The following is an 11,841-nucleotide window of genomic DNA, read 5'->3' on the forward strand; positions in this document are numbered from 1 at the left end:
GAGGCTGTGTCCAGCCCCACCTCCTCGCTTGGAGGACTCCTTGCAGGAGTCGGTGGCAATGCCCCGTCTCTGGGTGCTGCCCTCAAACTCTTCACTACAGGAGCCCAGTTACCGGCGTGGGGAACATTTGGGCTGTGATCACCATCCGCCAGGCAGCTTGTCCTGCCCCTGCCTCTCCCCAGGCAGCATATGCCTTTGTCCTAGGGCTGGAAAAGCTTCTATTGTCCCACTCCAGTGAGCTCTTATCCCTCCTCGGAGGCTCCTCAGATGCTGTACAAGGCCCCCGCTCCTCCCAGAGCAGCCGCTGCTCCTCGCTGCCATGGCTGGGGGCTGGAGAAGGAGTCAGTGCTGGTGTGGGAACACCAGGAAAAGGCAGGGGGGTAAGTGGAGGAGGGAGCTGGGATGGTGCAATCCAGAGAAATACATCTGTGGGGAGCTGAAGCTCAACCCTCCATGTCAGGGGAGCTAAAATCAGGGCTCTGCCCCGTGCCAGCATGGGGATGGGAGCAGCCAGAGCAGCGACTCGCTGTCCCCTGTGCCCAGGAAGATGACAGGAGCTGGAGGGAGCAGTGAGGAACAGCTGAAACCTGCTCAAAATCCACCCAGCTCCAGGTGCTTCCCCTCCCACAGCCCTGCAAGCAGGATCAGCCCTGGAATTTCCCCGGGAAGCTGCCCCCCGTGTGATCCTTTCTCCCACGGACACGGGGCTGAGGCTGCACCATCTGCTTGAGCAACCAAATTTATTACACAGCCAAGACCCGCACGGGGCGAGGGGGAGGTCAGGGCTGCAGCTCTCATGCAGGCTCGGCCTCAGCTTTGTTTTTCAGCCTCTTCTTTCTGTTTCTTTCCTTTCTCCTCCTCTTCCCGCTGGCAGTAGGGACCAGGGATGGCGGGGCCGGCGCTGGGTCCCTGCCCAAGTCCTCCCACACCGGAGCATCGCTCAGGATGGCGTTGGGCGCTTCCCCCAAGCCCAGCAGTGGGGCCTGTGGGTCCTGCCCCACAGTGGGATGAGCAGGAGCAACGGCTGCGAGGTGGCTCAGATCCCCCTTTACAGAAGGGCCTTTCTTTTTCAGACCTTTCTCCTTCTTTTTCTTGTCTTTCTTCTTCTCCTTCCTCTCTTTCTTGGCTGCTTTGGGTGGGGACAGTGGGCGGGCGGGTGCATGATGCTCCCCTAGGTTGGATCCTCCACCCGCACTGCTCCACGGGGGGCTCAGGGGGACCCCTTCAGGCCTCGCTGCCCGATCGATCAGCTCCCCCCCAAACTCATACAGCACTGGCTCCTTGGGCACCGCGATGGCCACCGTGTTGTACGCCTTGCACCTGCAGAGAGCGAGGAGACAGGGGGTGAGGTGAGCCCCGGCAGGGCCGAGGGGGGACCAGTCCCCATGGTGGGGGGGACACTCACCAGACATAGAGGTAGGGCTCCACGCACTCCTCCTTGTAGGCGAACTCAAAGCAGGGCACCTGGATGATGTTGAAGAAGGCCTGGCCCACCACCCGCGAGGCCGTGTCGTTCACCCGCCGCAGGCACTCCTTCAACCTGCCGCAGGGCACAGATGGGGTGAGGGGGACCGGGGACACCCCCCCGGGATGGTGGGGTGCTGCGGGGCACAGCTCACCTGAGGTCGCAGTCGCAGTGGCTGATGGTGTGCCAGCGCAGGTTGCGGTACCCGTAGCGGGCGGTGAAGGGGTGGATGACGTGCTGGCAGTGGTCATGGTCCCGGCAGCACCGGTCCGTGTCCCGGTGCTCCCCTGTAGGGAAGGCAGGGCTGCAGGCAGGGCTGCAGGCAGGGCCGCAGGGCTGCAGGCAGGGCTGGAGGGGCCTGCATGCATGGGCTGGGGCTAGGTGGGGTTGGGATCAGGGCTGGGCTGGGGCTGAGCTGGGCTCAGAATTAGATTGGACTGAGATGGGACTGGGATCAGGTTGGGATGGGTAGGGGCTGGGACTGGACCAGCACTTGAACAGGGACAAGGCTGGCACTGGGATTGGGACTGGGGCTGCACCAGCACCACAGCAGGGATGAGACTGGGACTAGGCTGGGATCAGGATGGGGACCAGGACTGAACCAGAACCAAGAGAGGGACTAGGCTGGGATAAGGATAGGGACGGGGAGTGGACCAGGTTGGACCAGCACTGGGATGGGGACAGGACTTGGGTGGACCAGGACTGGACCAGCACCGGGATGGGGACCAGAATGGGAGCAGGATGGACCAGGGACCAGGCTGGGGACAGAGAGTGAATCAGGACTGGACCAGCACCAGGATGGGGGACCAGGATGGACCAGCCCTATAATGGGGACTAGACAGAGGTGAACTGGTGGACTGGGATTGGACCAGCACTGGGATGGGGACCGGGAGTGTGCCAGGGGAAGGGAAGGGAAGGGAAGGGAAGGGAAGGGAAGGGAAGGGAAGGGAAGGGAAGGGAAGGGAAGGGACAGGGACAGGGACAGGGAGCAGCGGCCCCCCCGCCCTTACCCAGCTGCTCGTAGGCATCCGCGTTGCTGCCCGCGCCGCACCACAGCGTCCCGGGGTAGGTGAGCCCGCGGCGGGCGCGGGGCCGTCCCGGCGGGGCCGCTCCGGTGCCCGGGGCCGCTCCAGGAGTAGCTGCCAGGAGGAGGAGGAGGAGGAGGCGGCAGAGCAGCCTCGGGGCGCACATGGCACCGCGCCGCTCGCCGCCGTGGGGCCGCCTTATAGCACCGCGCAGCCCGCCCACGCGGGGCGGCTCGCCACGGCCCGGCACGGCACCGTGCAGAGGGTCCCGGAGAGCCCGGGGTGCTGGAGCCGCTGCCCGGAGCCGCGGCGCATCCCGGGCCCCGCATCCCGCGGGGAAGGGGTTACCCCTCCCGGTGGGGCCGGGCCCCGTTGCTGTGGCAGCCGGTGGGGTGATGTGCCGGGGCCGGTAACGCGCCGGCCCCAACGCGCCCGCCCCGTGACGCACCGACCCTCGCACGGCCCCCGGCCCCGACGGGAGAAGGATGGTCCCCGCGGCCCCGTGTCCCCATCCCACGGATGATCCCTGCAGCCCCGTGTCCCCATCCCACGGATGATCCCTGCAGCCCCACATCCCCGTCCCACAGATGCTCCCCGAGGCCCTGTGTCCCATCCCACGGAAGCTCCCTGTACCCCCGTGTCCCATCCCACAGATGCTCCCTGCACCCCTGGGTCTCCATCCCATAGATGCTCCCTGCAGCCCCACGTCCCCATCCCACGGATACTCCCTGCACTCCCATGTCCCCGTCTCACAAACACTCCCAGCACCCCCACCCTCCCCATCACACAGATGCCCCACGGTGCTTTCCCCAGGGGCAGCCCCGGTGCCCTGTGCCCCCCGCCCCGGGGCTGGCAGCCCACAGGCAGCTCCCAGCACGGCTGCCAGGACTCGCCCCCCTTGGCTGGCTCCCCTGCAGCAAGAGCCCATTGACAGTCCGGACGCGGATCTGGCACGTTGGGTGGCCGAGGGAGCCAGCACTCAGCAGGACAGGACGGTGCCTGAACACCCCAACGGGGACATCACAGCCTTGGAAAGTCTCTGCGCTGCCCAAGCCCCCCCCATGCTGCGGGGCTGCCCCCTGAGCATCCCCGTGTCTTGCTGACCCTTTCACCCACGGGTGCTTGGGTCACTGTGCCACCCACACCATGCCCTGGCACCACTGGTGCAGGCGACTGGGTGTTGGGGACACCCGTACGGGATGCGAATGCCCCAGCGCCGGTGCTCCCCACCGCACAACCGCCTGGCTGGGACGGCAGAGCCTGGTGGGGACACGTCACGGGTGCACGGGCAGGGCTCCCGCCTGGCACCAGCCCGGGCTCAGCTGGCCGAGGGCGCTGGCGGGGGCCCAGCACTGCAGGGGCTGCCCCCGCTCAGCTGTCGCTGTCTGTGACGCTCCCCATGACGGTCCCGCTCAGCTCAGCCTCGCCGCCAGCACCCAGGTACGGAGCCGACTTGGGCATGCTGGGACCCCTGGGTGCCCACGTGTGGGTGTGGATGGGGGGCACTGAGCCTTGGGGAGCCCTGTGGGGACTGTGCTCTGCACTGGTGAGGCCACACCTGGAGTGTTGTGTCCAGTTTGGGGCACCTCAATACGAGAGAGATCTCGAGGTGCTGGAGCGAGGGCAGAGGAGGGCAACGAGCTGGGGAAGGGCCTGGAGAATAAATCCTGTGAGGAGAGATTGAAGGAGCTGGGACTGTTGAGTGTGAGGAGGAGAAGGCTGAGGGGAGACCTCATCACTCTCTACAGCTCCTGAAAGGACATTGTAGAGAGGTTGGTGCTGGTCTCTTCTCACAGGGAATCAGTGACAGAACAAGAGGGAACGGCTTTAAACTGCAACAGGGGAGGTTCAGACTGGACATGAGGAAAAAATTTTTCACAGCAAGAGTGGTCAGACAGTGGAATAGGCTGCCCAGGGAGGGGGTGGAGTCGCTATCCCTGGGTGTGTTTAAGGGTCGTTTAGATGAGCTGTGGGGGGATGTGGGGTAGGGGAGAACTTTGTAGAGTGGGGCTGAGGGTTGGACTGGAAGATCCCAAGGGTCTTTTCCAACCTGAATGATTCTGTGATTCTGTGACTGTGGGTGGGGAGTCTCACCCCCGTTGCGTGCTCAGTGCTCACAGCACCTGCGATCCCCACGCATGGACCTGTGCCACGTCCCCGCCGCTCGGGAGAAGGGCTGGTACCTGGCGCTGATGGCCCCCAACGTCAAGGGTCCCAACTACGCCTGGCTGGACCCCTCCCGACTCTACTGCCACCCGCAAGTACCCAGTGCCCGGGGTGGATGGCACCCGTGGGGGTGCTGGGGTGGGCTGAAGCTCCGTGGGGCTGCCAGGGCACCCAGCCATGCCCATGGGCACTGTCACATGGGCTGCAGGTGCCCACGATGGGCTGCAGGCACCAAGCACCTCCACTTTCTCCCCAGGGCTTACAGGACTGCGTGGCCGACCTGCTGCAGCCCTTCCAGGGGGACCCCGTCGACATGGTGGCCGGCATTGACGCCATGGGCTTCATCCTGGGTGAGCGGGAACATGGGTGAGCCCAGGGTCCCCGTTCCTTGTCCCCGCGGGGCCTGATGGTGCCATGCCCACCCCCAGGCGCTGCGGCCGCCGCCGTGCTGGGGAAAGGCTTCCTGGCCATCCGCAAAGCCGGCCACCTCTGCGTGCAGACGCTGACGCAGCCCTACACCGACTACTCGGGCAGAGAGAAGGTGATGGAGGTCCGCACCGATGCCATCTCGCCGGGTGAGCTGGCGGGGTGCTCCCATTTTGGGGAGGGGGGGCTGCCAGCACAAGGCACTGGGCACCGGGCACTCAGCCACAGCCTCTGCCCCCTCCCAGGTCTGCGCATCCTCCTCGTGGACCAGTGGGTTGAAACTGGGGGCACCATGCGAGCGGCCGTACAGCTGGTGGAGCGGCTGGGGGGAGTCGTGGCAGGTAGGAAGCGGGCACCAGGGCACCCTGGGGTGCACCCATGGGTGCAGTGGGGGACCACCATCCCCATACCCCGCCGTGGCTGGTGCTGAGCCCCTCCTGTGTCCCCACAGGCATCGCCGCCATCTGCATCGAGGACAGCGAGGGCGGGCGCTGGATCCAGGAGCGCTACAAGTGCTCCCACTGTGTCCCCCCCCGCCTGCAACCCCGCTTTGACCGCCACCACCTCGGCTGGGACTGATGGGGGGCTGGCACCTCGTCTGTCCCCTGCATCCCCCCGTGGGGTGCAGGGCTGCTGGCTCTTCAGGGCACGGATGCCCAGGGAATCTACCACCCCGTTTGGCTTTCACCGTACCCGAGATGATAACCCCTCCTCGGTGGCAGCCATCCTCCCCTGGATCCATCCTCCCGCCTGTCCCCAAGCCTGGGGGCTGTGCCAGTCCCACACCTTTCTTAAAAAGCATAAAAAAGGTTTTATTAAGACAAATGGGAGCCTGGGGGCATCTCCCCCTGCGAGTGGTACCCGGGTTTGCATAGCTAAGGGAGCCGCACGGGCGCTCCCGCCCGCCCTGGCCGTGGGTGTCCGGACAGGGGGAGGGCTGGGGGTGCCGGGGGGCAGCAGGGACGGCTCCTTGGGGCCGGCCAGGGCCACCCCTCTTTGGTCCAGAGGTGTGAGCTGGAGGGGGGAGGCTGGGGGCTGCCCCCTCACTGGCAGCACTTGGGTTTCTTGCGGGGCGCTGACAGGTACAGGTCGTTCTCGTTGCTGCTGATCCCTGGAGGGGCAGAGGGAGGGTGGGTGGGTGGTGGGGGATAAAAGGGGGGGCACCCATACGGGGCTGGCTGGGGGTACTCACGCACGGTGTCGCCGATCTTGCGGGCACTGCTGCGCTCCAGCTCGGCCAGCACACTGCTCTCGAAGGTCAGTGCCGCCACACGGAAGAAGAAATCCCGCACGTTCTCTCCTGCCCCGTGGGACGACACCCCCTGAGTGTTCTCCTCACCCAGCTGGACACTGGGGTCCGCATCCCCCCCAACCTGGCTGGGGACCCACCAGTGAGTGAGGAGACAGCCCAGTACTCTGCCTGCATCTCCTGGGCCACCTTGAGAGCATCCTTCTCCATCAGGCTGTACTGCGCCGGCGTCTGCCAACAGAGCCAGGGGGTTGGGTGGGTGACGGGGACAGCCCCACCAAGCCAGGGTGCAGGAAGCCCACGGGAAGGGGGACGCACTCACGCTCAGGTCCTTCTTGGAGCCCACCAAGAAGAGGATCACGTTGGATGGGTCATTTTCCTTCAGGGCGTCAGCCAGCCACTGCCTGCGGGGCCACTGTCACCGGCCGGTGGCCAAGCACTACCCTCTTGCTCGCACACCGCGGTGTTGCCAGCAGCCCCAAACGCTCCTGCCCCTCCATCCAGCCCCACCGCCGCCTCGGCCGTGCGTCACCTACCGCGTGTGCTCCAGGGACGCCACATCGTTGACATCAAAGACGATGACGATGGCTGGGGGGGGGGAAAAGGAGGGGTCAGATGGGCATGGGGACAGCCAGTGTGGTGGGACGTGGTGGGGACCTCACCTTGCGCTCCTCGGTAGTAGGTGGAGGCGATGCACTTGAAGCGCTCCTGGCCGGCTGTGTCCCACCTTGGGGGGGGGGGGTATGGGAAGTGAGGGGGGGCCACAGGGGTCCACGGGGAGGGGGCTGGCGCCTACTCACAGCTGCAGGCTGAAGGGCACCCCCAGCACCTCAAACCGCTCCATCTCGAAATCCACCCCGATGGTCGCCTTGTAGTTCTTGTCAAAGGTGTCCTTGCAAAAGCTGGGGGGGGGGGGGGGGGGGGGAGGTGGGTGTCAGCAGCCCCCAGCCCCCCCACACCCCACCCCTGGGAGCTCAGTGCCCCCCACCCAGGGGGTGCCCAGCACCAGAGTCCGTTTGGAATCAGGCTCAGCCCAAGGTGCTGCTGCCCTTTGGAGCGGGGGGGGTGGTGGGGGGGGTGTGTCTTTCCCTGCCCCCCCACCGCAGAGCATCTCTCGGGGGGGTCCCGTTACCGGTTGATCAGGCAGGTCTTCCCCACCGAGAGGTCTCCCACCACGATGATCTTGGAGATCTTGAACCTGCAGGGCAGGGGGACACACAGCCATTCAGCAGGGTGGGGGGCTCCCTGCCTGCCTCCCCCCCGCCAGCCCCAGGGGCAGAGGGGTTCACGGGGTGGGGGAGCAACACCCCACAGCCCCCCATGTCCGGTAGAGCCCTGCAGCCCGGCTTTCCCGCCCCGCCGCCAGCCGCAGCACAGCCTGGACCCCCGTGTCCCCCCCCCGCGCCGCATTCCTGCGTCGTGACGCACATGGGCAATGCCGGCAGCCACGAGGCGCCCGCGCCGGGGACCCCCACCCGGGGTTGGCGGGACTGTGGGCCCCTTGTCACTCCCTGCCCCCCCCAGCCCTGGGGTGGGGACCCCAAATCACCCCGGACTCACCCCACGGTGCCCGTCCTCTGCTCCTGGCAGGCGCTGGCTACCGTGGGGTGGAAGGCGGGGCGGGTGTGCAGGGCGGCCTCCTTCCGAAAACACTGCGGGGGGACAAAGGGGGACACCGGTGTGACCCCAGGGCTTGGCAAGGCCATCCCTGTGCTCGTGTCCCCCCCCTTCTCACCGGGGGCAGGTCGGCGATGACCCTGTCCCTGCGGACCGGAGCCAGCACGTTCATCGTCCCGTGGGGCCGCCGGGGCAGGCTGGGTGGCCGGGGGGAGCAGGGACAGGCCAAGGGCCACTGCGAGGCCTGGGGAGAGAGGGAGCAGGGAGCAGCATGTCCTCGTGTCCCAGCTGTCCCCACGTCCCCATGCACAGCATCCCGGAATACGGCTGTCCCTGTGTCCCCAAGCAGGGCTGTCCCCCTCATCACAGCCATCTCCACATCCCCAGGACATGGCTGTCCCCACGTCCTGGCTGTCCCCACAGCCCCAGGCATGGCTGTTCCTGTGTCCCAGCCACCTCAAGAACCCTGAGTGTGGCTGTCCCCAACCCCCCCGGGGTACAGCTGTCCCCGTGTCCCAGCCATCCCCACATCCCGGCTGTGCCATCCCAGGGTATGGCTGTCCCCATGTCCCCAAGCGTGGCTGTCCCCACACCCCGGGATACAGCTGTCCCCACGTCCCAGCCACCCCCTCGGGGTACCACTGTCCCCACGTCCCAGCTGTCCCCACATCCCAAGCGCACGGCTGTCCCCGTGTCCCACCGGTCCCCACATCCCCGCGGGTGCCTGTCTTCATGTCCCCCCCGTCCCCATCTCCCCGAGCACGGCTGTCCCCGTGTCCCACCGGTCCCCACCTCCTCGCGGGTGCCTGTCCCCGTGTCCCCCGTGCACAGTCCCCACCATCTCCCCGGCGCATCCCGGTCCACGGCCAAGCCCTCCCCGCCCCGTCCCGTCCCAGTCCCCTCCGCGGGGAAATGGTGGGGAGGGATCCCCGTTACCGTAACCCTCCCGGCTCCGGTAGCGGTGCTCGGCGCTGCACGCCCAGCCCCGGAGCAACCGGCGTCTTGGCCCCTCCCTCCGGGGGCGGAGGAGGAGCCAGGACGCGGGTTCCTCCGGGGCTGGGCCACTGCGCTGCTGCCCACACGACGGGACACCGGTAACACCCCCCTCACACCGGGGGCTCATCCCGAGCCCCCTCCGCCGCCCCGACAGCGCGGGGGGGGGGGGGGGGGGGGGGGGGGGGGGGGGGCTGACAGGACTACAACTCCCATGAGGCCTCGCGGGGCGGGGACACACCTGCGCATGCGCGGAGGGGACCACGAGTGGGTACTACCCTTCCCGGCGGGCCCCGGCGGCGCCTCGAGAATTGGGCGGGGCCAATGGGGAACTCTCGCGAGATTTGGGACTATAAGCCCGTGCGCTGCAGACCAGGCGGCCCCTTTCGGCTTCCGCCTGGCCAAGATGGCGCCCAAGGCGAAGAAGGAGGGTGAGGGCCGAGGGCGGTGGGGTCTGTGGGGCGGGAGGGATCGTGCTCAGGCATCTCCCGGGGTGCGGGTGTACGCGGGGGGGGGGGGGGGGGGGCGGGGTTTGGGGGTGCTGGAGGGCTGCGGCTCGGTGCTGGCCCGCGGGCACGTGGAGGTGGCGGGAGAGGCTTGCATCGGCGGGCCCAGCCCGGTTATCTGAGGGAGGGTGGGCCCCGCTTTCGGTGCGGGAATCCTCGAAAGTCTGGTCTGAGGGAGCTGGGGAAGGAGTGAGTGCCCCTATCGTTGGTGAGGTGGAAGACTGGTTTGGGGGAGCGGGATGAGGAAGCTTCAGTCCCTTTGAGCGTTTTAGGGTTGGGCTTGGTTGGATGAAGGAGCACTGGGCCGTTTGGAGAGGTCCTGTGCATTAAGTTGGATGACAGGGGAAGCCATAGTGCCTTGGGGCAGGCAGGGGAGCATATACTGGCCCTGCAGACCCTGGTTGTGCTGACTGAGCTGCCGTTGTAGCTGTGCCTCCGAAGACAGAGGCAAAGGCTAAGGCGCTGAAGGCCAAGAAGGCCGTCCTGAAGGGGGTCCACAGTCACAAGAAGAAGAAGATCCGCACATCACCCACCTTCCGCAGGCCCAAGACTCTGCGACTGCGGCGGCAACCCAAGTACCCCCGGAAGAGCGCCCCACGGAGAAACAAGTATGTTGGGCTTGTGGGGTGGGAGCAGCCCCATATGTGGGTTGGTGTGGGGACCTGTGCCCCGCTGCAGGTTCCAGGGTGACACCTTGCCAGCGTGCTGCCCTGAGAACTCAGCCCACACCCCAGTGGCAGAGTGCTGGAAGGGGTGGGCGGTGTTTGGGGTGCAGGTGATGATTTCAAGCGACCAAAGCCTGAGAGTTTGTGATTAGAACTTTTTTGGCAACTGATGCACCTCAAAGAAAGCCCCTGAAGTGCAGAGGTGGTCTCTGCCAGCCTTTTGTTAACCACAGGGTCTTTCTCCTGCAGGCTGGACCATTATGCCATCATCAAGTTCCCTTTGACCACAGAGTCGGCAATGAAGAAGATAGAGGATAACAATACTCTGGTTTTCATCGTTGATGTCAAGGCAAACAAGCACCAGATCAAACAGGCTGTCAAGAAGCTGTATGATATCGATGTGGCCAAGGTCAACACATTAATTAGGTGAGAAGGTGGGGAGAACAGGTCCCTCAATGGTGGGTATGAGATGCTTGAAGAGCCCAGAGTGACTTTTAGCAGAAAATGGGAACACGTGTGAGTTTCAGCAGTTGTGGGATTAGGTTCAGTAGCATTTTGAGAAATGCAACTTGTGATTTAGCATCTCTCAGTGGAAGTGGGCAATGTTGGCAGACCAGAAGGTCAGCTTCATCAGGGAGCTCTTCTAACACCCAGGGAGTCTTGTGCAAATGATGTGAACGTTTTTTACCACTGAATAAAGTGATGTTTCCAAAGGAACCACTGATGCACACAGCTATAGCAGGAACGTGGAGCAGGTGGGAGGAGTTGCGTGCCTCTGCACTGATGCCTCCTGTTTCTCTCTAGGCCTGATGGGGAGAAGAAGGCTTACGTCCGACTGGCTCCAGATTACGATGCGCTGGATGTAGCCAACAAGGTGAGAAATCTTTGAAACTTTGTGGCTCCTCTTGTCTTGTATCTCCTCACCCCGTTGTTCTGGCGTACAGGCGAGGTACTTGTGCTTCAAGCACAGTGGCACTTCTGTGGAGTGTCCCTGTAGTTAGGTGGGATCCACGTGTTCAGAAGCAAGGTCACATTGTCTAGTAAAGTGCAATCCTGCCTGGAAGATCCTGAGACTAGATGGGAAAAGTTACTGAGTGAGAATTGCTGCTGTTCTTAAACTCCTTCAGGGAGGGGCTCCACTCCCCAGGACTACAAGAGCTCCAGAGTATTAGTGGGGAGGATGCAGAAACTGCTCTGCAGCTTCTAGATGGAAACAGCCTTTGTCCTAACAGTGTTCTTGGCCAGCACTGTTGGCAGCTGCTTTGAACAGGGGAAATAATGACAGGGGCACCACTGTGCTGCCAGCCTGGGTGAAAGAGGAGTTTCTTCTGTGCAGATGTTGCTGGAAGTGGCAGAGAGTTTAGTCCTCAGTGGTTGAGGTAGGCAGGAGGCAGTGGTGGTACAAATTGGAGAAGGGGAACGTGGCTTAGTACAAGGGTCATTGTGGAATAAACATATAAAGCGGTTGTGTAAGACACTTGGGCAGGTCTGGGAGGAAGAAGCCTGTCCTTGGAGGACAGGAATCCTGGGGAGATGCAGCCGTGCCAGTGATGTCTGTGGTGGAGGCTCTGCTTTTCTGCCACCGTAACATCTGTTTTAACATGCTTTGCTTCTTTCCAGATTGGAATCATCTAAACTGCATCTACCAAGGACTGTACAGACAGGATAATAAACCCTGTGACATCACTGAGGAGCTCTTGTGTTTTGTGACAGTGTAGCCTGTGTGAAA

General features: G+C 64.3%; 4 protein-coding genes and 2 non-coding genes across 9 annotated transcripts; 4 read left to right on the top strand and 2 right to left on the bottom strand.

Moving 5' to 3' along the window:
• Positions 1-721: 721 nt before the first annotated feature.
• PROCA1 (protein interacting with cyclin A1) lies at positions 722-3,064 on the bottom strand. Its single transcript, XM_074845032.1, has 4 exons — positions 2,476-3,064; positions 1,620-1,752; positions 1,406-1,540; positions 722-1,320 (listed from the first exon to the last, which is right to left on the bottom strand). Exons 1-4 carry the CDS (start codon positions 3,062-3,064, stop codon positions 795-797), a joined length of 1,383 nt encoding a protein of 460 aa, XP_074701133.1. The 3' UTR covers positions 722-794.
• Positions 3,065-3,833: 769 nt separating this feature from the next.
• LOC141931974 (adenine phosphoribosyltransferase-like) lies at positions 3,834-5,907 on the top strand. Of its 3 annotated transcripts, none has more exons than XM_074844837.1 (6): positions 3,834-3,930; positions 4,602-4,751; positions 4,913-5,006; positions 5,085-5,231; positions 5,328-5,423; positions 5,534-5,907. In XM_074844837.1, the coding sequence occupies exons 2-6, from the start codon at positions 4,629-4,631 to the stop codon at positions 5,659-5,661; spliced, it is 588 nt and encodes a 195-aa protein (XP_074700938.1). In that variant the 5' UTR covers positions 3,834-3,930; positions 4,602-4,628; the 3' UTR covers positions 5,662-5,907. The 3 variants fall into 3 exon arrangements, with proteins under 3 accessions (XP_074700938.1, XP_074700939.1, XP_074700937.1); XM_074844838.1 differs by having other exon boundaries at positions 3,913-3,930; positions 4,528-4,751; XM_074844836.1 differs by lacking the exon at positions 3,834-3,930 and adding an exon at positions 3,944-4,036.
• RAB34 (RAB34, member RAS oncogene family) lies at positions 5,881-9,027 on the bottom strand. 2 transcript variants are annotated; one of them, XM_074844834.1, is made up of 11 exons: positions 8,885-9,027; positions 8,067-8,192; positions 7,892-7,983; positions 7,464-7,529; positions 7,132-7,233; positions 6,994-7,058; positions 6,868-6,919; positions 6,654-6,735; positions 6,472-6,562; positions 6,275-6,382; positions 5,881-6,193 (listed from the first exon to the last, which is right to left on the bottom strand). In XM_074844834.1, the coding sequence occupies exons 2-11, from the start codon at positions 8,118-8,120 to the stop codon at positions 6,126-6,128; spliced, it is 780 nt and encodes a 259-aa protein (XP_074700935.1). In that variant the 5' UTR covers positions 8,121-8,192; positions 8,885-9,027; the 3' UTR covers positions 5,881-6,125. The 2 variants fall into 2 exon arrangements, with proteins under 2 accessions (XP_074700935.1, XP_074700934.1); XM_074844833.1 differs by lacking the exon at positions 8,885-9,027 and having other exon boundaries at positions 7,881-7,983; positions 8,067-8,570.
• A 188-nt stretch (positions 9,028-9,215) lies between these two features.
• Positions 9,216-11,798, top strand: RPL23A (ribosomal protein L23a). The gene is made up of 5 exons (XM_074844839.1): positions 9,216-9,372; positions 9,875-10,055; positions 10,362-10,538; positions 10,917-10,986; positions 11,733-11,798. The coding sequence occupies exons 1-5, from the start codon at positions 9,348-9,350 to the stop codon at positions 11,745-11,747; spliced, it is 468 nt and encodes a 155-aa protein (XP_074700940.1). The 5' UTR covers positions 9,216-9,347; the 3' UTR covers positions 11,748-11,798.
• Positions 10,216-10,288, top strand: LOC141932365 (small nucleolar RNA Z17). The gene has a single exon (XR_012625815.1). It is a non-coding gene; the product is annotated as a small nucleolar RNA Z17 (small nucleolar RNA).
• On the top strand, positions 10,775-10,841 carry LOC141932364 (small nucleolar RNA SNORD42). Its single transcript, XR_012625814.1, has one exon. It is a non-coding gene; the product is annotated as a small nucleolar RNA SNORD42 (small nucleolar RNA).
• Positions 11,799-11,841: the final 43 nt, after the last annotated feature.

The sequence above is a fragment of the Strix aluco genome, chromosome 19 (genome assembly GCF_031877795.1).
Source record: "Strix aluco isolate bStrAlu1 chromosome 19, bStrAlu1.hap1, whole genome shotgun sequence".
NCBI classification, from domain to species: domain Eukaryota; kingdom Metazoa; phylum Chordata; class Aves; order Strigiformes; family Strigidae; genus Strix; species Strix aluco.

Coding starts and splice junctions, on each gene's coding strand:
- PROCA1 (XM_074845032.1), bottom strand. CDS start 3,064: ATGTGGGGCTGCAGGGATCATCCGTGGGATGGGGACACGGGGCTGCAG. Junction 1,541..1,619: donor CACTGCGACTGCGACCTCAG/GTGAGCTGTGCC, acceptor GCCCTGCGGCAG/GTTGAAGGAGTGCCTGCGGC. Junction 1,321..1,405: donor GAGCCCTACCTCTATGTCTG/GTGAGTGTCCCC, acceptor CGCTCTCTGCAG/GTGCAAGGCGTACAACACGG.
- LOC141931974 (XM_074844836.1), top strand. CDS start 3,950: ATGCTGGGACCCCTGGGTGCCCACGTGTGGGTGTGGATGGGGGGCACT. Junction 4,752..4,912: donor GACTCTACTGCCACCCGCAA/GTACCCAGTGCC, acceptor CTTTCTCCCCAG/GGCTTACAGGACTGCGTGGC. Junction 5,424..5,533: donor GCTGGGGGGAGTCGTGGCAG/GTAGGAAGCGGG, acceptor GTGTCCCCACAG/GCATCGCCGCCATCTGCATC.
- RAB34 (XM_074844833.1), bottom strand. CDS start 8,493: ATGGCACAGCCGGGATGTGGGGATGGCTGGGACACGGGGACAGCTGTA. Junction 7,984..8,066: donor TCATCGCCGACCTGCCCCCG/GTGAGAAGGGGG, acceptor GTCCCCCCGCAG/TGTTTTCGGAAGGAGGCCGC. Junction 7,234..7,463: donor AAGACCTGCCTGATCAACCG/GTAACGGGACCC, acceptor CCCCCCCCCCAG/CTTTTGCAAGGACACCTTTG.
- RPL23A (XM_074844839.1), top strand. CDS start 9,348: ATGGCGCCCAAGGCGAAGAAGGAGG. Junction 9,373..9,874: donor GCCCAAGGCGAAGAAGGAGG/GTGAGGGCCGAG, acceptor CTGCCGTTGTAG/CTGTGCCTCCGAAGACAGAG. Junction 10,056..10,361: donor AGCGCCCCACGGAGAAACAA/GTATGTTGGGCT, acceptor TTTCTCCTGCAG/GCTGGACCATTATGCCATCA.